Source organism: Gymnodraco acuticeps, unplaced genomic scaffold (genome assembly GCF_902827175.1).
Source record: "Gymnodraco acuticeps unplaced genomic scaffold, fGymAcu1.1, whole genome shotgun sequence".
Taxonomy (NCBI): domain Eukaryota; kingdom Metazoa; phylum Chordata; class Actinopteri; order Perciformes; family Bathydraconidae; genus Gymnodraco; species Gymnodraco acuticeps.
Window position 1 is genome coordinate 1,927,963 of NW_022991705.1, and position 23,580 is coordinate 1,951,542.

A 23,580-nucleotide genomic window follows, 5' to 3' on the forward strand; every position below is an offset into this window, starting at 1 on the left:
GGTTTGGGGAGGGGGGCGGGGTCGGGGTGTGCAAAATCAGCATGCAAATAACACCACATTGTTAACTTAATCAGATGCAGGGGGAGAAAATATGGAGAGCGATGGGTGGAGTGCGGTGGGGTTGAGGAGGGGAGACCGGGGGGGGGTGGGTCTTTCTGCCTCGCCAAGGAGGTGAGGCAGAAAGGAAGATTTTTTGCAGCGATGGGAGACGATGTGCAGATTATAACCCACCTCCCGCCGCTGCCCACATCCAACACCCTGGGGCTGATTCTGGAACTCATGGAGGACACGTTGGGTGTGTGTGTGTGTGTGTGTGTGTGTGTGTGTGTGTGTGTGTGTGTGTGTGTGTGTGTGTGTGTGTGTGTGTGTGTGTGTGTGTGTGTGTGTGTGTGTGTGTGGGGAGAGAGGCTCTTCAGCGCTCCGTCAAGTGGCAGCGACAAGCAGCCGCGGCTAGTGAGCTAGCTCGGCCAGTGTGCCAGACATTTTCATTATGCTATACTTTAAATGTCAAGATATTTCTGTCGTAAACAATAAGTATTAAGTCCGAGCGGCCCATAGCGACTGCTTGGAAACAAACGACAGCAGTTTTGCTTCTTCTAAATACCCAGAAGGCCACAGCTGCTCTGTTCAGGATTTGTGTGATGCATTCTTCTTGTTTAGCACCTAATCAGATGGGAAAAACATAGTAGCATATCCTCCCTACCCGGCATTTTTAAATGTTTTTTTGGAAACATTTGTAGCACAGTATTTTATTACATCATAACTTCATACAAATACACAGAAGTCCAAGTGTGTGTGTGTAGGAGGCCCCGTGTGTGTTTGTGTCTAGGAGCCAGGTCTGTAGGACCTTAACTTGGGAAAGGCATGTCCCCATTGTTCATGTACTTTTGTTGGTACTTAATATATATTATAAACAAGTATGTGTGTATATATGTATGTTTGTGTGTGTGTGAAGTAAGACAGTGTCATGTAAAAGAGACGGGTGCATTTAGTGTGTGTGTGTGTGTGTGTGTGTGCTGTGTCTTTTTAATGAGTGTGTGTACTGTCGCCTTTGTTGTTGAAGATAAGTGTGTGAAGCTGAAGGTCAGGCAGGGCAGAGGAGAATGAGAGAAATGTTGGCCAGGACCGACAGCTCCGAGCTGAAGCTGTGGTGCAGACAGACACCTGGAATCATGGACCCTGTCCAGAGAATACCTTCAGAAAGACACACACACACACACACACACACACACACACACACACACGCACACACACACACACACACACACACACACACACACACACACACACACACACACACACACACACACACACACACACACACACACACACCTACTATCATCTTAATCACATGATATCCTCATCAGCAGGGGTAGGTGACATACTCCGATTTTAAGGGAGAAATAGTCCCTTACAAGTGAAAGTAATGCATTCAAAATGTTATTTGAGTGAGAGTATAACAGTTTAAGCACCTAAATGTACTTTACAACATGTACTCAAGTACTCATTATGCACAACAGCCATTACAGAATTTTAAACATTATAATTATTGTTGAATGAATCTGTTCATCACTTTAATGCTGCAGCTTGTAAAGCAGTTCCTTGTTTACTATATATACAGGTTGCTTGTGAAATGAACCAATGGTTCAAAACATGTTTTTTATCAAATCTTCTAACCTAATCATTTCATGTTTATTGCTATTTAAAAAAAGAAGCTGAGTCCCGTTTTAAAATGTAACATGTGCATGGACAGGGGTTAGGGACAGATACTCTGACCTTCTGAACTCTAAAACACTGGGTTTGCATACGGCAGAGAGAAGAGAACTATAGAGACTGTAGAGGCTGTACAAATGACAAACGTTTATTAAACAAAACGTGTAAAAAAAAATATTGTTTCTTCCCAATATTATCAGAAAAGTTAAAATAAGTTCAATTTCATTCAAATTCTTGTTAAAATAACTTTTACTTTTTATTATTTATGGCAGTTAAAGTGTTAAAAAACTAAAACTAAATAAAGAATGTTAGTTTTTCTAGCCAATATTGATGATTTTGCAGTTGATATAGAAGTGCAGGCCACATCAATTGCAGTGGAAAGAAATGAGGCCACAGAGAGTAAAGTGAGATAAATGAAAAAACAACGCTGATAATTAAAATGACTTATCTTTCAAGCATGCGGACGGAGTGTTCACACACACACACACACACACACACACACACACACACACACACACACACACACACACACACACACACACACACACACACACACACACACACACACCGTAGGCACCTCACCTCTGTGTGTTTTAATACATGTATGAGTTTGCAGTGTATATATATTCTCGCTATTAGCGCCAAGGTGTGTGTCCTGCATCGACCATCATCCGAGCAAGTGTGTGTATCTGTGTGTGTAACAGAGTGGTTCACAGAGAGGCCTTCAAACAAAACAAGACAACTCTCCTCTGAGGTTTCACCCAACTTCTCCTTCCTGCTTTAATCACCGAGGCGTTGGCATCCACACAGACGCCTCACTGACATGTCTCTCCCTCTCTCTGTTTCACTCTTCATCCCTCTTTCATTTCTTTTATTTCCTCCTGTACATCTGTTCATCCACCCCCTCCATCTGTGATCTTAAGAGCAGCGTTTTCCTGATAAAGTCTGATAGATAAACATGCTCTCTTATGTCCCCGAAGCCCCTCCACCCACTCTCCCGAGAGCACACCCCTCCAAAGCACTTCCTGCTCTACAATTAGTCCGTAATAAATACACCCTGGCCTTAAAGTAGATAATGCACAATTCACTCCCTCTCTCTGTCTTTTTTGCTTTTATATTAAGTGCCACATTAGCTCGCCTGTACGTATCTGACTTTGAAGAGTGCGGTGATGTTTTTGTGTCTCTTTCTCTTCCAGGCAACAGTGCGTGAGAACAATAGCAGTTATAAGGCCACTAAGAGATATTGTAACGTATGCGGAGAATTGCAAGCATTTCCACCCAGCTTTTGATGGCTTTGATAAGATTAGTTTGCTTTCTTAAACAGGAAGTGTGCTGCTTAAAGGGGAAACAAAGAAAAGAAAAAAGTCAGTGTGGTTGCATAACAAGTTTAACTACTTCTCAGAGAGCTAAAGTTCCCTTCAAACTCTTCAGATTAACAAGAAAAGGAAGAGACACAGAAGGCGGGAGAGGGGGAGAGATATAAAGGGGGGAGTTTATCAAAGTGATGGAATAAAGGGGAATTTAACACGGTCATATTAAAAAGACATGCGACAGTTTCAATATTTAAAAATCCCATTTGCTTTCGACAGAAGAGCTTTTTCATTCAAGAGCATATGGCACCGCTACCTGTATCCAGCGTCTCTCTTATCTGCGTCAAAGACAAAGGGGTAAAAGAGGGGGGGGGGGGAGTAAAAGAGATACTTTCAAACAGACATCCAGACATTGAAGAATCATTCAATTATCGGCAGCATGATGTAAAATAATTACCTGACTCGCTTCCTGTAATGAGCGTTGCTAATTAGCCATAGACTTTTGTTTTAGCTGCGAAAAAAAAGAAAGTCCCAAACTCCCAACCGCGGGGAAGCTGTGAAAATAAATGTTGTATGTTGAGGTAGCACCCCGTTTTTTTTCACGCACACACACCACGCACGCACGCACACACACACACACACACACCACGCACTGTGACTCTTCACTATAAGCTCACTTGGCTTGGAGGCACAATTCACCTCCCAATGTATGCACACACAGCTCTCGGTAAATAGTCGAGAGTGCAAAAAAAGGATCCTTCTTCTCTTAATTAGCTGTGTAACAATTAAAGTCTCCTCTTAGTAAATTGAACCTTTGTCTCCTTTGCCTCCCTGGTTTGATTTCAGCACCTGTCACAACAACCCCTCCCTTTACTGCCACCTCCACACACCCACCACTATTACCCCCCCCCTTGACTGTAGTCATTATGCAAAACTCTACCAGAATGTGCCCAGCATGAGCGGAAGAAAACAGCAATTATTTCTGATATTCTGTTATTTAGGCCGTATTGACATTCAACCACTTTCTCTCTCTGTCTGTCGCCGCCACCTGAGAAACAACTCGGTTTAAGTCTCAATCTTGTATGTCATCACTGCAAGAGACAAAGGCAGGCCCGTAGTGTGTGTGTGTGTGTGTGTGTGTGTGTGTGTGTGTGTGTGTGTGTGTGTGTGTGTGTGTGTGTGTGTGTGTGTGTGTGTGTGTGTGTGTGTGTGTGTGTGTGTGTGTGTGTGCAGCATTGACATGCAGCGTGCAGGGTGACCAGTGATGTAAGCTATGACAGATACACTGTGGTCATTGTCTCCCTGACCTCTTTCTTCCCCGCAGTGTAACCATGCGTGAGTGTGTGCTACACACTGCCATGTTTGTTGTCTCACACACATACACTCGCTATTGTGTCCTGGTTTTCTGACTGGTTTGACAGGAAGAAGAGTTTAGTCACCAGATACGAAACAGGCCAGAGAATTAATGTCCATTACAAAACATCAGAGACACGGTTTGACATGAAATGAGGAGGAAGTCGATTGTTTAGGCATAGTAGGCAGGAGGAAAACCACAAGTAGAACCTGTATACAAGCATAAATACATGTTGTTTTTTGTCTTTTTGATCCTAAAAGTTGATTTGAACATTGATGATGCATCAAATGGCAGTCAATGTTTTTTCAGAAATAGCTAGGGTTAGGGTTAGCAATTTGTCAAGGCCTAAATACTTTTCTTATTTTTTATTCTAGGTCGCACTTGGTTTCCATCCATTTCACCACAATGTAAAAATCAATCTGCTCAGACTTGAAATTCTAAACTATGTCATGTCTCCGCTCTGTTGTCAACAATGCCGTATTGTTACAGCAAATCTTTGCAAGTGGATTTGCATTATGTCGAGGAAATTATTCCACCAAAAGCTGCCTGGAATGTAGGGTGAATATATTCCAAATCTGAGAAACTTAAAGTCTAATTATTAGCATTTCCCAGATCTTTTAATGGCATCTCATGTTCCTCTTCATTGTGTTCATTGTTGTAAATGTGATTTTGTGTAAATGGGCATCATGTTTAAATTCGATTTAATCTGATATGGACCTTCACGATTAGTCCTGTTGTTGCTCATATTCTACAGCAGTATTTTCAAATGTCATTATTATCTATATGTCAAAATGTCCTTTCATGTTTTACTAAGAAATGCCATGGTGCTTGAGCAGCTTCTAAAGTTAAAACAGGTTTTATTACAGGCTTTACTCACTCGAGAAAAAAAGACACTTCCTTTATATCTGCTTTGAAAGCCTTCTATTCATTGCTTCCCAAAAGGACAGTATCAATCACCTGATAAATATATGTCTAATACCTCGTGTCATTGCCAGTAACAACCGAATAAGCAGTATCAGTTGCGGTATTAAAGCAGGAGTGACGCATTAAGTATAATATGAGGAGCCTTCACAATCATTATCATGTCAATTACTTTGCTTTTTATTTACGTTTCCCTCTTGTCACTGAACTCCACTAAACAGTGACAGCTTAACAAATGTTTGCAGCTAGTAATCCTGCGCTGGCTGCTTTGTGCGCTGCTGCAGGGGTCTGTCCGCGCTGCTGTGACCGCTATTGTAGCACACACACACACACACACACACACACACACACACACACACACACACACACACACACACACACACACACACACACACACACACACACACACACACACACACACACACACACACACACACACACACACACACACACACACACACACACACACAGACATCTGCAGGTCACCATCATCATAGTGGGAATAATACCAAGGATGGTTATCATAAAGGGAAGCTTTGAGCTCCCGGCCGTCTTGGGAAGATGATTTGGCTGGCCCGGAACAATGAACTGTGGGAATCCGCTTGTCCCGCATTGATCTTCCTCCCATGGCATCCCCTGCAAGGCTGTCAGAGCGATGGACGGATAAAAAGACCCACAACATTTTTCTTTCTCCCTCCCGGTGTCTTTCTTTTCTCTCTGTCAGGAGGGCTCCCACTGATCAGCGGGGATGAGCTGAAAGTTGAACTACCTGTTGACAGGACCTCTTAAACATCCCTCAATGACATATTGTGTATAGGGAAGGGGGGGGGGGGGCAGAGGCTCCTGTTCATTCATATTTGTCACTGATCTATTGAGTCCGTGCTCACATCAAATCTGTGCTTCTTTGCTCATATTTTCTCTGCGTTAAAGCAGACCAGAGGGTGATGGTAAACCAATACTCACCAGTATTCACATATTAAAAATTTTTCCATAAGAATGTGGATGGTGGGCAATTGGTGTTTTGGGCCAGCCAATCAGAGCTCTTAGTCTTTCGGCCTACTGGAAACCCCTCGCAAAAGATCCAGCAGCCTTTTGGGAAATAGGGGACAAAGCACATATATTTCCTATTTGTAAAGGCAGGGTTAGGGTTAGTGTTAGGGTTAGGGTTAGGGTTAGGGTGTGATATACTGGTATGTTAGCTTTACATACAAAGAGTAATGCCCTGCTATTTGTATATCTTACACAATCAATTAGTATATTTTCTAAGTACTGTCATTTTGAACCAGGAAGTATAAAGAGCCATACAGTTTTTTGGGTTATTTGAACCCAATCCACTATCAATTCCTAAAGCTAACCAAGAAGTGTGGTGCCTTAATCCCAACAAGTACTTTCTTCTGAAGACAGAAGTGTATTCTGAAAAGCATGTATTCATAGAAGAAACAGAAGTTACTGGACATTCGTAGGCGAATAAACATAACGTTTTTGAATGTTTTGAAATAATTAAAATGAACAGTTGTATGAGGAAGGTATGTTTAAAATATAATATAGTGAGATCCGATATCAGGCCTTGTCTGCAACTCTATTTTTCCCCTCTTTAAAAATAAAACAATCCATATGTGAAGCTTCCCATGTTTCTAATATCGCTGAGTTTTGATCAAGAGGCTCCAGGCATGGGATGGAGTTTTGGATTCAATCTGGCAGGGCTTGTGTGACAGTCTTCTCTGTGCACTTCAGAGTGTTTTCGCCTCATTACAGAAAGTAATAATGCGGTGAAGTCAAAGAGCGAGCGAAAGGAAGGAAAACAAGGCCGCTTTTTTATTGAATTAATTAGAAGCCTTGCAAAGACCACCTGCAATAGAAACAAAACACAAGCCAGAAAGAAACTCATATCATCATGATCTGTTCTACCGCTAAGTCTAAACCAACTTTTTCGAAGTAATTGATCTCTGTTAAGATTAGAAAGCTCCGTTTCTACTTTGAAAAAACACTTGCAGCTTTTTAATGTATCCAAATGTCTCTGCTGCTTATGCTTAATATTTAGCATTCAACTCTCAGTGCATGTAACATATGGTTAATTCCCACATTGTCCCTTCAACTACAGATTACTGTAGCTACAACCCCCCCCCCCTTTGTCTCAATAATGATTTGGTTGAAATATGATGGAATTCAGCACATTGTGAAAAATGATTGATTTGTTTAATGCAATGAATGACTTCATTAGGACTTAATGAGGTATTGCATTGTGATTAGTCGATGGGTTTTGTGTCAATACATGTCAAAATAACAAAGTAAAGTCCAACTAATGGCTTTTCGATCCTTTCGTTTTCTCCCAGTCTTGTCTTAAATGTCACACAGAAGTTTTGTGACAGAACTCAAGTAAAGTCGGAAATAAATGGTTTATTTTAATATGCATTTATAATAGGTGCCTAATATTGACACTGTTTTTCATTTACTTGTATATGGTTACAATTAGAGAGAGACACATACAAATCCCTCATGCATTTATGATGCATGGTGCCATTGATAAGACAGAAATGAACCGAGCACATTCAAATGCTGACTGAAATACACTTCCATTGTGTTACAGATACCACTTATAATTAAGCTGAGGCTTGCAGAGAAGAAAAAAAAAGAGAGCAAAGAAGAAAATGCATTTAGAAAAACCGAGTGAAATCAGTTTGTGTGCGTGTGCACGAGTGTGCGTAGTGTTTTTGTGTGTTTAGGGGGTGCATGTGGTGCTTTGCTGAATATTAAACCACAAACTTTAAAGACAACAACTGAACTGTCGTGAGAAAATGCTAAAGGAAGTCTTTGTGGTTTTAGAGGTATCACAGGAGCCAATAGTTTTAATGAGGCAGCATGGCTGTACATGCCAGGAAATGATAAGGTTATACAGGTTAGAGTAACGGCACATAGATACTGTACCAGCATGAAGCTACAGAGTGTCTTCTTATCGGAGTCTGCACAGGCGTCATATCCATGGCAGAGACACTGAGACATAATAGGGACAAAGTGGCACTTCCCTTAATACAACCGGTAAGACTGACAAACCTGAGCCTTGATCTTCTAAAAGCAAAGTGCCGCTGCATTTGTATTGTTGTTTGTCTTCTGTATATGTGATGGTTGCATGAGACTCCTGACAGAAACAGGCTGATGTCAAAAAAGAAAGTGTTGTTGGTGTGATTTCTGTGGGCAGCCATTTGATTATACTCAGTGTCTTTTGGAGGGGATGCACATATTGAATTGTTGTCTAGTAGGGTTGTGTATGGGTGCGTCTTTGCCTGCGCGTGTGTGTGTTTCTACTTGTACACCAGCCTCAGATTCCTTGTGTGTTGATATGAGCAGAGGGGGATGTCACATAAGAAATGTCCTTTTTAATCAGGGGAAAAATATATAAAATGACTGGGGAGCAAGGCAAGCATATTAATGTGTCTCATTTGCATACGCTCGTCAGCCAGGATACGTTTATAAAAAACACAAACTGGATTCGTCAGTTCATTTCACATTATTCCATTGTCTATCTGCCTTTGTTATATGTTAAAGATAAAGGCAGAAATCAAATTGAAGAAAAGGGCAAGCTGCTATCTCCCCAAATGAGCAACAGCTCATCAGCCTAGTTTAAATCACAGATTTCTATTCCAAAAGGCAGCCGCCTCTGTAAAAAGGGCCCATTCAAATAAGGTCTTCTCCGATATAAGCACGCCTGGTGATGGAAACTGGGGTGTCAAATAAATACAATTCCAAACCTAAGCCATTTAAAGCAGTCTAACAAAGTTGTATCTCTCCCAATATTATCATCACAATAAATGTACACGTATACAGTATCTATTTTTCCTCCAATCAAGTATAAACTTGTCATTGTTAGGCTTTTAAAATGCTTTATTTCTTACATGATTATTTAAGTCACATGAGAGCACGATCACAACATCTGTCGTAAATCTAAGTATGACAGAGGCATCTATAAGCCCACACAACATAGTCTGCCCATTATGTTGTTCAGAATTCAGTATAATGGCTTAAGATACATGTGGGGAGGAATAAGGAGAACTCAAAGGGCAGCCTACGAGTGTCACATTCCTTTAAACACAAGTGGAAGCTGCTCACAGTGTCTGATTCATGTCCGCAAGATAAGAATCCACCATCCACTGTGTGTTGGTGGGGCTGGTGGCTAAAAGAACAGACCCCTTATGTCTACTAACCTCCTACTAGTGGGAGAGGAGGGAAACACATTCAATTGAGAGAAGCACAATGTAGTGTCCTCCAAGCTTAAGAAAGTCTGGCCAACCTTAGTTGCCCTTCGGGCCTGTAAAGTGTGTACGGAACATGTGTGCACATATTTCTATGGCGGGTGTGTCCCGTTGCTGCAGGATTGGGTCCATAAGCTAAAATGATCCTGCTTTCTCTTAAAAGTGAACTCACCTAATGCCAGTGCTTTACACTGCCTCTCCATGAAAGGATGTTTTGATGATTATAATCATGCGTTACAGCACAGTGGCTGCCACTGTTACCAGGCAGCATACTAATCAGCTTAATGAGATATTATACAATATTTTGTTGACCAAAGCAGAACCGTGGTTATTGTTTCTGAGGGTTTGACCCCTGCTAGCAGCTAGAGGAAGTGTGCACATAGATGTTTGTACCTCTCCTTCTCTAGAGCAGATGGATCTCTCTGCAGAACAATGCTTTTCTTTAGTTTGATTTTGGTTTTATTCACTGATGTTACACAAATGAAAATCAAAACATTGAGGGTACAACATGTTCAGAAAATGCTGTTAAATGTTGCAATACAGGAACCCAGGACTACAAAATGTGTCACACTGTAACAACAATGCGTTGCTTATTCCTCTCAACCATGTAACAACCGATGCATTTCTGCTGCATTGGGAAGCTGTTCCAACACATACCATTGTTGTTTTCTCTACCTTTAAACTGACTTTAAAGATGAAAGTAGAGAGAAGAAGACGGACAGAGATAACTTGAGGAATGAAAAGAAGCAGAAGTGATTCACATCAAATGTAGTGCAGATCGTTAATAGAGTTTTGCACCAAGACAAGTGTCGTGGCAACAAGATAAGAGTGTTGTGTTTACTGGAGTAACCCCTTGGCTTTAAGTGCTATTGTTAATATCATAATTGTAGTATTGCGGTGGCTCCCCGACAATGCCGTTGCTCCGTTTCATTAAGGCGTGTAATTGGAGGAATTCTGATAGGATGGGCACAAGGAGCTTAATTATACACTGCTCACTGTGTTTACGGAGTAATTATTCCATCCAAAATGGTGTTATATTTTGAAAAACTTATATGGAGTCACAGTATCTCTCCAGGCCCTTGGCGCTGACGATTCACACAGAATGCCATGTATCAAATGCAATCTTTATATCTGTGCTGGGTGACACAGCACAGGTGTTGTTCCCCTAAGTAAGGAAGCACATTAGTCTTGAACATGTGGCTGGATAATATTATATCTGCAATCTGGAAAGCAAATACTAAGAGAACATCACCAGCAATAATGTCAAAGTGTCTTTAAAATGCCTTTTCTTTCCTAAAATGTGATTTCTTTTCATGTCATTATTTCCAATGTATTTCCCTCTTTCTGTCTGGTTTTACAGGATGGAGGACTCTAGTTTGTGTCTTGGTGTGTCGTCAGCGGTGTCCGACGCTGATGCCCATCTGAGCAATGCAGTGTTAAATGGCCGCTACCCCATCAGTCAAAAGCTTCATCAGCTTACTGCCCAGCTAGGACACGCCTTTCCTGACCTGCACCGCCCACAACAGATCCCTGAAGAGAAAGCAGCCACGCCTTTGGACGAGAATAACCACCACACAGCCCTGGCCAGTCAGCCTATCAGCAGTCAGATGGCCCTGTTAGCCAACCAGCTCAACCGAGACATAGACGCAGGGGCACTGAGCGGGTTGAACGGGCGTGTTGACCTGCAGCAGTTTCTCAATGGCCAGAACTTGGGCATCATGTCCCAGATGAATGATATCGAAGATGACGCCCGCAAAAATAGGAAGTATCCTTGTCCACTGTGTGGCAAGCGCTTCCGTTTTAACAGCATACTGTCACTGCATATGCGCACCCACACAGGAGAGAAGCCCTTCAAGTGCCCCTACTGTGACCACCGAGCAGCACAAAAGGGCAACTTGAAGATCCACCTGCGCACCCACAAGCTGGGAAATCTTGGGAAAGGCCGCGGTCGTGTCAGAGAGGAGAATAGGCTTCTGCATGAGCTAGAGGAGAGGGCCATCATTAGAGACAAGCAGATGAGGGGGAGCAGCAATCTCCTCCAGACACCTCCGACACCCCATCTGAGCCTCAATAGCAGCTCTAACACCCTTCAGCAGCAGCAACTAGGCTCAGCCTGTGGCCTTCTCCCACCCTCTGGCATGGCCACCCCAGAAACAATTTCCCAACCCTCTTCTTCACCCAAGCCGGCTGGCACCCAGGATGAACAGTCCTTCAACCTGACTACAGGCTTCCGCTGTACCTTCTGCAAAGGGAAGTTCAAGAAGCGCGAAGAGCTGGACCGCCACATCCGCATTCTCCACAAGCCCTACAAATGTACTCTGTGTGAGTTTGCTGCTGCCCATGAGGAGGAACTGATCAGTCACGTGGAGAAGGCCCATATTACAGCTGAGAACACACTGGGCGGGGGGACTGGTGGTCCTGGTGGCACGCAGCCGCCAACTGAATTCCGCTGTGAAGTGTGTAGCCAGGTGTTCAGCCAAGCTTGGTTCCTTAAGGGCCACATGCGCAAGCACAAGGACTCCTTTGAGCACTGCTGCCAAATCTGCGGCCGTCGCTTCAAGGAACCCTGGTTTCTCAAGAACCATATGAAGGTCCATCTCAACAAGCTGGCAATCAAGAACAAGCCGAACCAGCCCAGTGAGCAGGAGATGGCTGCCGTCAATAGCATGAACAATCTTGCTCAGGAAGCTCATGCCAATCTTTATTCCCGCTACATCTCCTGTCTTCAGGGAGGCTTCCTGTCCCCAGACAAACAAGGCCTGAGTGAGCAGCACCAAATGTTGGCTAAGGCTGGGATTGCCATGAAGGAAAAGGAGATGCTAGGGAAGCTGCTGGGGCCCATGGCAGGAGGAATGGGCCACGGTCTGGGCGAAAACGAGAAGCGCTCACTCCTGGGTTGTCTCAACCTTGTGCCACCGCTCAAGTCGAGCTGCATGGAGCGCCTCCAAGCAGCTGCAAAAGTGGCGGAGATGGACTCCCTCAATAGTTACCAAGCCTGGCAGATAATGGCCCGTGGCATGGCAATGGACAGGGCCTTCATGCCCAAGGAGCAGCAGCACCACCAGCACCACATACCCCAAGGGCAAGAAGATGAAATGAGTGGTGCTGGGGCCCTGGCTTCCTACTCAAACAAACAAGACAAACAAGACTACTCCTTGATTGCTTCCAATGATAGCTCAAAGCAGAAGCATCTCTCAGAGGCCTTGCAGGGACCAAAGGCCGCAAGTGGAGCCATGATGGCCATGAAGGAAGATGGAAGAGGCTTTGACGGTCACCGTGACTTAATGTCTGTCCACGGCAGTGCCGAGGGCCCCGGAGCCCTTGCTGGCTTAGGAAGTCCAAACATTGACTTCAGTCTTTCCAGTCTCTCCGTCATGAAAGAGAAACCTTCAGAATGCCCTGACTGTGGACGGGTCTTCAGAACGTACCATCAAATGGTCGTCCACTCCCGCGTTCATGGCAAAGACAGGCGAGTCCATGAGGAAGCGGTGCAGCAACAAGGACTGGACGAACGCCGCGGATCAGCGAGCGACCCAGAGTCCCAGTCCATCAGCCGCTCCACCACTCCGGGTTCATCCAACGTGACAGAAGAGAGCGGAGCCGGAGGAGGACACTCCCAGACAGGAAGCGTCCAGGATGACAGCCCACATCCCTCCTCACCATCTTCAGGTAAGAGAAAAGAAAATCAAAGAATGAATGGCAAGCACTTGTGTTGGGTCTGTCTATAAAGGGATGAACATTTCATCCTGTTTACATCCACTCAGGAATGATGTTTACTTAATGTTACTTTCTTACTGTTCAACAATTCTACCTAGGCTACGCCCTATAATAATCACATTGTATAATGTGCACGTGTGTGGAGAAATAAAAAAATAACATAATCCCACAAAATCAAGGCCACACATTCCTCACATAACTCAGATATTTAAAGTCTTTGTTAAATCACCCACACACACACTGCTTATTAAATCCAAGTGAACAGAGCGTACTGTATATCATATACTCAGATGTAAAAAGGTACTGATGTCTAACTTGCAAGATCTAATGCTGTACATAATAGCAATTGTCCTCTGACACGGCTATGTTGTTTCAACCATGAACATTAAGCGAAACAGAAGTCTACGGAGAACAAAAGCCAGAAAAAGACCTGCTTCACAACTGCAGGTTACCAGTCTATATTCCTGTGGAACAAGAGTGCAGACTGGGAGTGTAGGGACAAACTAGTTTTAACCACAGCGATTAATAAATGTCTTTCATAAACATGTTGAAGACAAACCCCCCCCCCCCCCCCCCCCCCTCTGCCTTCCCAGCAAACACAGGCCGGTCTGGGCTAGATAAGTGTATGTTTAGTGGGATTAAGGGAGGCTCGTTGCTAATGATTACACAAGTTTTTAAAGGTAACTTTCGCATGCTCCTCAGGGCACTACGCCGGCATTAAGAAGCGTGCGCAGTAATTAGGTCACGAGTACGCGATAATCAGTCGGTTTAAGCTAAACAATACACTAATTAAAGATATACATATAAAGCAGGTCAAAAAAATGTGTGAACTTCATTTGCAAAAGCGAGGATGTGCTTTTAAGTCTTTTGAGAGAAAAATAAATAAATATAAATCAGAGTGGCTTAGCTTAAGGCTGTAAGCAACTTAATTCCACCAGTGGAGATGAAATTGTTTATTTATTCACAGAGGCATGAAGTCCTTATCGTGCCTGTGTAGTGTGATGGGTTTGAACATGGGACAGGCTATGTTTATTTTAATCTAAGAAATAATAACAGACAACCCCCCACCCCAATTAGGAATTAATGAAAATGAGAGTGAGATAAAAACCTATTTTCTTTATAGAGACTATTAAACATTACACTTTCTCAACAGAGTGGGGGTGTAGCGGATGTAATTATCTTCTGAATTTTAATGCTGGAAGTTTCTCTCTCCATCTCTCTTTCTGTGTCTCTCTTTTGACTCAAGCCCTTTGAATCAGATGAGTACAGCTCGTGGCATTTCAACAACTTCAGAAGTACTATATTAACCGCCAGTGTGCGGTATGCAAAATAAAATTACAGTAAAAATAATAAATGACAAATAAAAACCGATAGCATTTACGACCAAATGCTAACCAAGCACAACAACATGCATTCGATTTAGCTGAGTGGTTAAATCTCACCCCCGGGGCACCATCTTTGGAGAAGGTAGGATTAAAGAATTTATAAATATAATTAAAACAGTGTATGGACAACATTGCACAAGAAAAAAAAATAGCCTGCTGTTTTATACAAGGTCTTGATATTGCAGTTCCTTTTGTCTTTGTGTATTAGAGCTTGATACATTTAAAGTCTTTGTCAATCTGCCGCTGTCATATCTCAAAGGCTGTCCTCACATTGATCAGAAGTGATAGATTCTAAAATTAAAAGGTTTTATTGTCGTATGCAAAGACAGTGCAGTTATGACAATAACAATCTATAGTCCCAGGCACCTCCAACAATGCAACATATATATATATATATAAGACATAAAACAATACAAATAGTGCAAAAAGAAACAGAATAGAAATAAAATAGTGCAAGAGAATGTTGCATGTGACCAATGTGCAAAAAGTCAATGTGTAAGAAGTCAACTATATGCATGTCAAATAGATTAAGATGAGCAAAAGCAGAATGTCAAATTCAATACTCTACAGGAATAAAATACTGTTTATTGTAATAATAAATAAATGAATGCTTAAAGTTATTAAGGCACTTTAGAGAGCTTGTTCTTATACTGCAAGAAAACGCGATACATTAACAGCTCTGATGTTCAAAATGTTTAATAAGCTGCTTTTTGCTACTTCCTGTTTTTTAATCGGAGGTAACGAAACTTGTCTGTCTTCACAGCTTACACAATGCGATTCACATTTGGAGCTCTGGGACTCTCAAATTAGAAGCTTTGATGTGTGAGAAAAAATGTGTCTGAGTCTCATGTGGAGAAAGGTGTCGTGCTTCTCTTCGGCATACATGTTTGTTGTGTGTGTGCATGTGTCTGTGTGTAGGCTTTACAGTGTGTGTGAATATCACGAAGTGAACAGGATGTGGCTACTGTACCATTGTCTTTATCTTAATATCGCAGGTTTTCAAAAAGCAAGGCTTGTCTTATTCTGTGTGTGCGTGCACCTGCGAAGTGTGTGTGAGCCTCTGCCCCGCCAATACCCACGGCAATTTTGAGTTAAACTTGAATTATAGTAATCAAAAATAACATCTCAACTGTGAAAGAAGGTCAGCTCCGCCGCTTTTGTCTTTGAGACGGCGCTTGTTTAAAAGCAACGAGTGAAAGAAAAGGGAGGATTGAGGAAGAAAAGAGCAGAAAAACAAAGGCCTCTGTCAGAGATGTCCTTTAAGGACCTTCCTTATTGCAATATAGCGCTGCAGCTAACCTTGAGCTTACTTTCTTATTCAACCAAATACTTTATTTCTTTAAAGAAAACAAAGAGGTAATTACATTTATGTCGATCAACATTGTTGTTTTGTTTGGCTTTCCTTCTGCGTTTCCACCCTGTCAGTGAAGCAGTGTAGAGAGATATAAGGATTGAGCAACAGGTAAGACAGCGCATCACATCCGTAAAGACCCTTGGAAAACCGTCTTTTTTGCCAGCTTAAACATGCAAATAACCTCCCATTGAAAATCCTCATTTTGCACGTTTGCGTCTTCCCATTATAGTTCAAATGTAGCTTAATGTGTAAAAATAGGCTTTGCTGCATGCATGTAAGGCCTAAAGCGGTCCTGCTTACATGTACCTCAGCGACTTTCCCACTTCCTGTAAACCCCACTCCCACCTCTTGGCTGTAAAATACTTTTTCCGTGTCTCCAGGGAATCCCCCATGTCTACATTTTTTAAGAGGAACAGCGTTTTAACATGGCGAGGATTAGCCTGCATATCCCTGGTCTTTACCGCGGCTCAAACAAGCAGGCAAAATGCTCCATACAAATTGAAATTGGATTTGCCAACTTGACGCCTTAGGTTATAAAGCATGGATATTCATCTAATTGCGACGGTACAATGGGGGCGTAATTACACATGCGGACAAACTGTTACAGTGTAATTACTGTGTCATTAACAGGAATAAAGTAAGAGTTTAACTAAATCCAGACTACTCTGAATATGCATGCTGACAAACATGAACTCACCAGATACTATCAGGATATTGAAGTTATTGAGTCTTCACCTGGCAATATCACAGAGGTATACCTTCTGAGGATTGGTATTGAATATTTTACTTTTACAAAACTAATAAATGTAGCATATTTGAACATACAAATGAGTAAAGCTTGTGACCCTTGGTCCCAGGTTCACTACATTGGGGTTCATAATAAAAGTTGATGGTGGCTACTGTCTTTTAGAGGTTACCTGTGACACAAAATACGTATAATACTAATAATTCAATCAATAATCCGTCTATATTGTGTCCCTGAATCAAATTGATACAAACTAAAGGAGAAAGACAATTTGACTTTGTTTTTGGCCAAACCTCAAGGATATGAGGCGACATGGGGCCCACGTTTTTATTTCCTTGGGCCTCTGTGTGGATTAATTTGGCCATGTAGTAGAGGAACTAAGGCCCCTACAAGTTAAGATAACAAAGCACGTCTTTTTCAAGTCTTTAATGTGTCAGTTTTTGAAAAAGATGCTTGTATGAAAATATTTCACAGCAGAATGATTTTTTTTTTCAGTTCCTCCCCATAAGGCAAGGCAAGGCAAGGCAAGGCAAGGCAAGGCAAGGCAAGGCAAGGCAAGTTTATTTATATAGCACTTTTCAACACAAGGCAATTCAAAGTGCTTTACAAAAAATGAAAGACATTAAGAAAATGGCATTTAAAATCAGTCATTAAAAAGAAAAGCTAATAAAATAAACATTAAAAGAAAAAATACATGGATAAAAGTTACAGTGCAGTCAATTAAACATTAAAAGAAAAAAGTACATGGATAAAAGTTACAGTGCAGTCTAAGATATGAATAGTTCAATTAAAAGCAGCGGCAAAAAGAAAAGTCTTCAGCCTGGATTTAAAAGTAGTCAGAGTTGTAGCGGACCTGCAGGTTTCTGGGAGTTTGTTCCAGATATTTGGAGCATAATAACTGAACGCTGCTTCTCCATGTTTAGTTCTGACTCTGGGGACAGAAAGCTGACCAGTCCCTGAAGACCTGAGAGATCTGGATGGTTCATAATTTAGCAGGAGGTCAGAAATGTATTTTGGGCCTAAACCATTCAGTGCTTTATAAACCAGCAGCAGTATTTTGAAATAAAATAAAAAATAAAAATAGGGAAAGTGTTGGCTTCTTCAAAGGGGCCTGCCTTATCACATGCATTTATGTAAGGAAATGATCATCAGAAAGAATGTCAGGTGGAAATGGAAAATCAAAAAAAATCCATACGCTTCTGTTTAGTTAGTGAGGAGGCCAATCATCAAAACATTACATTTCTATGTATCAAGGACTCAGGTTATTTAAATACCAACCAAAACACTAGTTTTGCAGATGTTTACAACCATCTATTTAAAAAACTAGACATAATAAAGTACTAAAACATGTCAGCCACATTCAAAATGTCTCACTAAGAGAAGCCAGAATATCCAACTTATACCTCTTTACTGTCTCCCACCACCTCACGCTGCAGCTGACACTTTGAAATGAGGCCAGCCCTCTGTGAGTGCGTGCCATAATATATGAGTGTAAAACTATGTGCATTAAAAAATTATGAATTATGTCTCCCGTTTCTTTTTTTCTCTCCTCTTTGCATAAATTACTTTTCTTTGTAATTGACATCCGTTCCTCTGCTCCTTACCCCCCCCCCCTCTGCTCCTTACCCCCCCCCCCCCCCCCCCCCCCCCTTCGCACTATTCTTCTTCTTTTCTCTATAATCAGAGAGCGGTTACAAAACCTGAGCCTTCTACCCCCCACTCATTTGTAGGAGTCTGGCCTGTCATATCTGTATTTTTTTTTATGTCTCACCAAACTTAAATAGACAGTCATTGTGTTGCAGGCACAATCATTCCCCGAGCTGTATTTTTTGTACAGTAGGTCAGGACTCTGGTGTCTGCTAAATGATAAAAGTTCTATTCAAACGCACTAATTGTCAGTGTGCCGTGCTGATTGACATGTCTCGGATAAATGCAGACTTAGTATTTTTGTACACGCTTGCACAATATAAAAGGCCAATTTATTTCTCTGTTCGTCTTTCTCTTATTCCTTGCACAGTTCATTTGATTTCTCCCTTTGCTCTCGCGTCTTTCAGACTCAATTTGTAAATATTACCCATGGTGGGAATTAGCCGGGGCTTTTTAGACATTTTTAAATTCCAATTGTATTCCGACGAGTGTGTTTGATCACTGGAAGCACTGCGAGCGTCCGTTTGCTCCTCAGTATTCCTGGGTGGCTATCAGTGGCTAGCCTTGTCCTTATGAAACATTTATCAGCCCGTTTTATGTCTTAATGATCACGTTAGGATTCCCCGCCTGGTTATGAAGCAGGAAAAAAAGGAGAAAAAAATGTACTGTTGAGAGAGTGAAGGAGAGGCGATGAGGGGAGAGAGTGAGTGGAGTGAGAAAAACGGGGGATATGACAGGGCATCACATTCCTCAGTAAACAGCATCACATTATGCCATCCACTCTTCAACGCCAATGTGTTGCCAAAACATAGCTTACCTTTCTCCCGGAACAACACACACACACACACACACACACACACACACACACACACACACACACACACACACACACACACACACACACACACACACACACACACACACACACACACACACACACACACACACACTCCCTCCGTCTTCTTCTGTCTTCCCCGTTCCCTTTTTATGTTTTTATAATTAAAACATAATATTTATCTTTCCATAACAGAAGGCTGCCTTACTCCGTCAGGTAGACTGTTTGAATATTAATATTCGTAATACATCAACAAGCTATCTTCTCCGGTGTCATTGCTAAAAAGTGAGCAGAAAGGGAATGGAGAAAGGCGTCTTTCTTACTACCCGTTTGAGAAGTGCAGGGAGAAAAAGTAACGAGAGAAAGAAAAAAGACATAAATTAACATCACAGTCGCAACTTGTGCTGAAAAAGTGTTTACCCAGGATGCTCATGTAAATGTGCGGACTAAATGCGCGTTTGTTCCTCCTTCAGTCAAAAAAAGTTTACTCTTCTCTTGATTGTCTATGTGTGTGCTTAACCAGGGGAGGGGGGTGGGGGCTAAGCTGAATGAGGGTGAATGCCAAGTTCCCCTTTTCTCTCCGCCGGGTGACAGCTGCCTGACTCCGTCAATGTGGAATTCCTGAGAAATGAGCTCTCGGTCAGGGAATGCAAATGGATGGCACTGGATGGCTCCCTGAGGGAGGGGGGGTGGAGGGCTGTTGGGTGGTGGTGGGGATGGGGCGCTTGCCGGGGGTTTGTTTGAACAAGTTAACTTGGGCATGATTGGGGTTCCTCCTGTGTATGAAAGAGCAAGAGAATACGTTGACCTTTGCCTCATTAAAAATGGAGGGCCAGGCATGTGATACCATGAGTGAGGAATCTGCTGTTCCCCCCCCCCCCTCCTTCCTTCCTCATCTTCACCCTCTTCTCCCTCTGTCATTCTCCCCCCTTCTCAATCTCCCCCTCTTAACCCCATTGACAGGTCACATGAAAAGCCTTTTGTGTGAACATCACGGCGCTGACATGAGAGCAGAAAGCGACATGAAAGATGTGCTTTTCCCCCGTAGTCGTAGCATCACAAAAAAAGAGAGGATGGAAAAAAAAAGTGAGGGAGGAATTAAGTCCAGGGATTAAGATCTCTGAGCTTTTTTTTTTTCCACTCGCTCCCCCCTGCCACACACCAATTGTTCTTAAAATATTTGGCAATGTCAATTAGTAAGTGAGCAGAGCTAGCTGATGAACACAATTTTCCAGGCGACTGAGCACCCTATTGTTGTGGAGCGAACAGCAGATTTCTGAGGTCATTATCATTCCCTGTTAGCCGTGCCCAGCTGCTCTCCTCTTGGCTCCAGCCAAACTCTCCTCTCTCCTTTCCCTCCTGCTCTTATACATCATCTCCCCCCCCCTTCCCATTCGCTAAATTCACCAGTTCAGAGCTGGTTGATCGCAGGCAGCAACAGGGGGCCTTCAACAAGAGGAGGAGCCGGCTGGCGGGGGAAAGAAAGGAGGAGAGATGGATATAGCGCTAGAGTGGGGGAATACAGTCAAAGAAAATGGGCGAGGGGAGGAGGAGGAGAACACCGAGAAAGGGGCAAGGGGGCAAGTGGTACGAAGGCAGGCTTGGATAAGGAGGCGACTGAACGCAAGAGGGAGCATGAAAAGAGAGGAGAAGATGATCAGATATTTCAGATGTGTAAGAGATGGGGCTTTAGAGATGGCGTCTTTGAAAGATATCTTAGAAAGGGAGGGTCAGCCTTTCAAGAAAAAGATCAATTGTTAAAAAAGAAAGAGGCGAACTCACATGTATCTAGCATTAGGGTTGTGATATATCATTTTGGCTTTTTGGTGGTTTTGTAATAAAGGGATATAAAAGTATTTGGCAGGAGCGTATGTTGTTGTACTCAGAAATGTTCTCTCTTTTCAAAGAAAAGCACGAGTGTGACCTTAATTAAAAACATCATACATTCGCCTTTAAAGCTATTTTCATCCAAGAGAAGTGCTATGCTAAAACATATTGCAGTGCAGATGAGACTTGAGATTAGAAACACATTCTTGTTGTTACTTTATCGCAAAGCATTTAGGTATCTGCATCTGAACATCCAAAGAAGTCTTTCTTTTTGTTTGTGTTCAAACAACGATGAAAGATCCCTTTCAGTCAAAGCAGAGAACATTTAAAAAGAAAGCCATGTGTGTAGAAAATCTCAAATATGCTACTTTTGTTCTTGCCTGGTATACATCTTTCCTTTCACTTTCACTTCCTCTTCTTCTCTCCTTCCCTTTACTGCACCCACCTATAGGTGCCCTCCATACATCCCCCTTGCAGTCATATTTACGACAGCAGGAACTTGAAAAGCAGAAAACTTAAGATTGTTGTATTCTTTGTCATTGTTTTCAACAATGAATGAATTAGCTATACTTTTAGTGTGGGGGGGTGGGTTCTCTTTCCTGTTGTGTGTTCTATAGGTTGGTGTGAATGTAAATGGTCTGCAAAGGCCCCATGTTCTCTCCTGCCTGAAACGCCTCCATTGGACTCCTTTGTTTACTTCCTGAACATAGTGACATCACTACATAACACTTGAGCTTCTATTGGCTAGCTCTCCAACACATTGCACATGATGAGGGGCGGGACATCTCCAAGCAGTTAACCAATCACAACAGCTAATGAATCAGAGCAGACTGAGCTCTGGCTAGTAAACTTGTAAAACTAGTCTTAACCAGCTAAAACATTGACCATTATGAACACACCATCAGGATTCACCTCTTGTCTCTATCGTCCAACCTGTAGAAAGTTTGCTTGTTAAGTTAACACTGGTTGTGGGTGTCTGTGTTATTGAGTGTGTGTATGTGTGTGTGTGAGAGAGAGAGAGAGAGGCGGAGGGAGAGAGAGAAGTAAAAAAGGGTGAGCGGCATCAAAGCGTTGCTCTCAGCTGCAGCTGCCAAGCTTCCTCGTCCCCAGTTAGCAGCCATCCAGCTGTCAGGCTGCGCGAAGAGGAAGAGAGGGGGGAAATCTCTCACCAGCCATATGGTCCCCAGTTCTGTCAGAGACACTCCACGCTCCGTGGGCAAATGGCAAACTCATATATCTAATCAACACTCTTAATATCCAGACCTGAGACCAAGGATATTTTCAGAGTCTTGCCTTTCAACAACATGGCAAAAAAAAGAGTAGTGCGTGGGATATGACCGTGCAGTTAAGTGTGTGTTTGAGGTGTAATGTGAGCACAGAGGTTACACACCAGCACTGCATAGTACTGTATGTAGTGTATGGAAAAGCTTTGCGTTGATTTAAAAGGATATTGCTGGAATCTTTCTATATTTTACTTATTCTCAAAAACATATAAAAATAATGAAATCAAAACGCGTTACTTTAAATATATTATTATTTTTATTTTCTATCAACTTTAAAACCAGACAAATATATTTAAAAAAAAATATATATATATATATGTATATTAATATACATATTATTTTTTGGGGACTATTTTAAGCGGCACTAAAACACTATAACGTCTTTATGGAACCATTTGAAGAGCCACTCTTTATTTTTTTGGCATTCTCCAAAAAATCATAAATTATGTTATAAGGATTCCTTTATGATCTTTTATCTATATTACAAAGTATTGTTGGTCCTGTTGGTGTGATTACCTAACCTTTTGAGCACTTCCCCAATGTAGTTCTAGAAAGTGGTGGTCATTACCGAATACAACGCCCATTCATGGTAATGAAGCAACATGTCACCCATTGTGGCTCATTGGTGTGTATTCAATGGTCTTTGGATATACCTGGCTTGGATACAATTACTTATTTTTGTAATTACAAGAAAACAGTCAGAACCTTTTTTCCTTGGGGATAATTGTATTGCTTTGACCTAATGAGTTAAGCTAACATGATACCATGTAGACCTTCTAAATGAAAAAAAGACTCTCTAGACATGTATCTCCATCTGAAACATTATCATGACAGTAATATGTGCAGTGGATTGACTTGAACCCTTCTTTTAGTTGAGCAGAAGCTGTTAGCTTTAGCACAGCTAGCCCCAGAGAGCATGGGCTTGAATATGGCTTTGTGCTGTATCTGTTAGCGGGATGCTACACCTGCTCTTCTAATCCTGGCAGGCCTCTCCTCCAGGCTCTCCGGCTGCAGAGTAACGGGCGCCTTATGGCACTGCAAGCCGCGCTGAATCACGGGGAGGGTTGTCGGTATTACAGCGACATAGCTGTGTAAATCTTGGAAACAACCGCCGCCCCCTCCTCGACGCGACTGAAGAGCGCATATCCCTCCCCGGTTGCTTCTCAGCAAACAGCTATTAGTGTATGGATGGAGCCTGCAGTGGAGGTAGTAATTGGTATATGTGTGGGAGAGCGATATAGA

At 42.4% G+C, this 23,580-nt stretch overlaps 1 protein-coding gene across 7 annotated transcripts in view; it reads left to right on the plus strand.

The window, feature by feature from the left end:
* The window catches only part of znf536 (zinc finger protein 536), a 242,453-nt gene that overhangs the window by 105,406 nt on the left and 113,467 nt on the right, over window positions 1-23,580 (plus strand). For all 7 annotated transcript variants that reach the window (XM_034198876.1, XM_034198874.1, XM_034198873.1 and 4 more), the window contains one exon: window positions 10,906-13,214. In XM_034198876.1, coding sequence (XP_034054767.1) covers window positions 10,907-13,214 — 2,308 coding nt within the window. In that variant the 5' untranslated portion in view covers window position 10,906. The remainder of the gene's footprint in view (window positions 1-10,905; window positions 13,215-23,580) is intronic.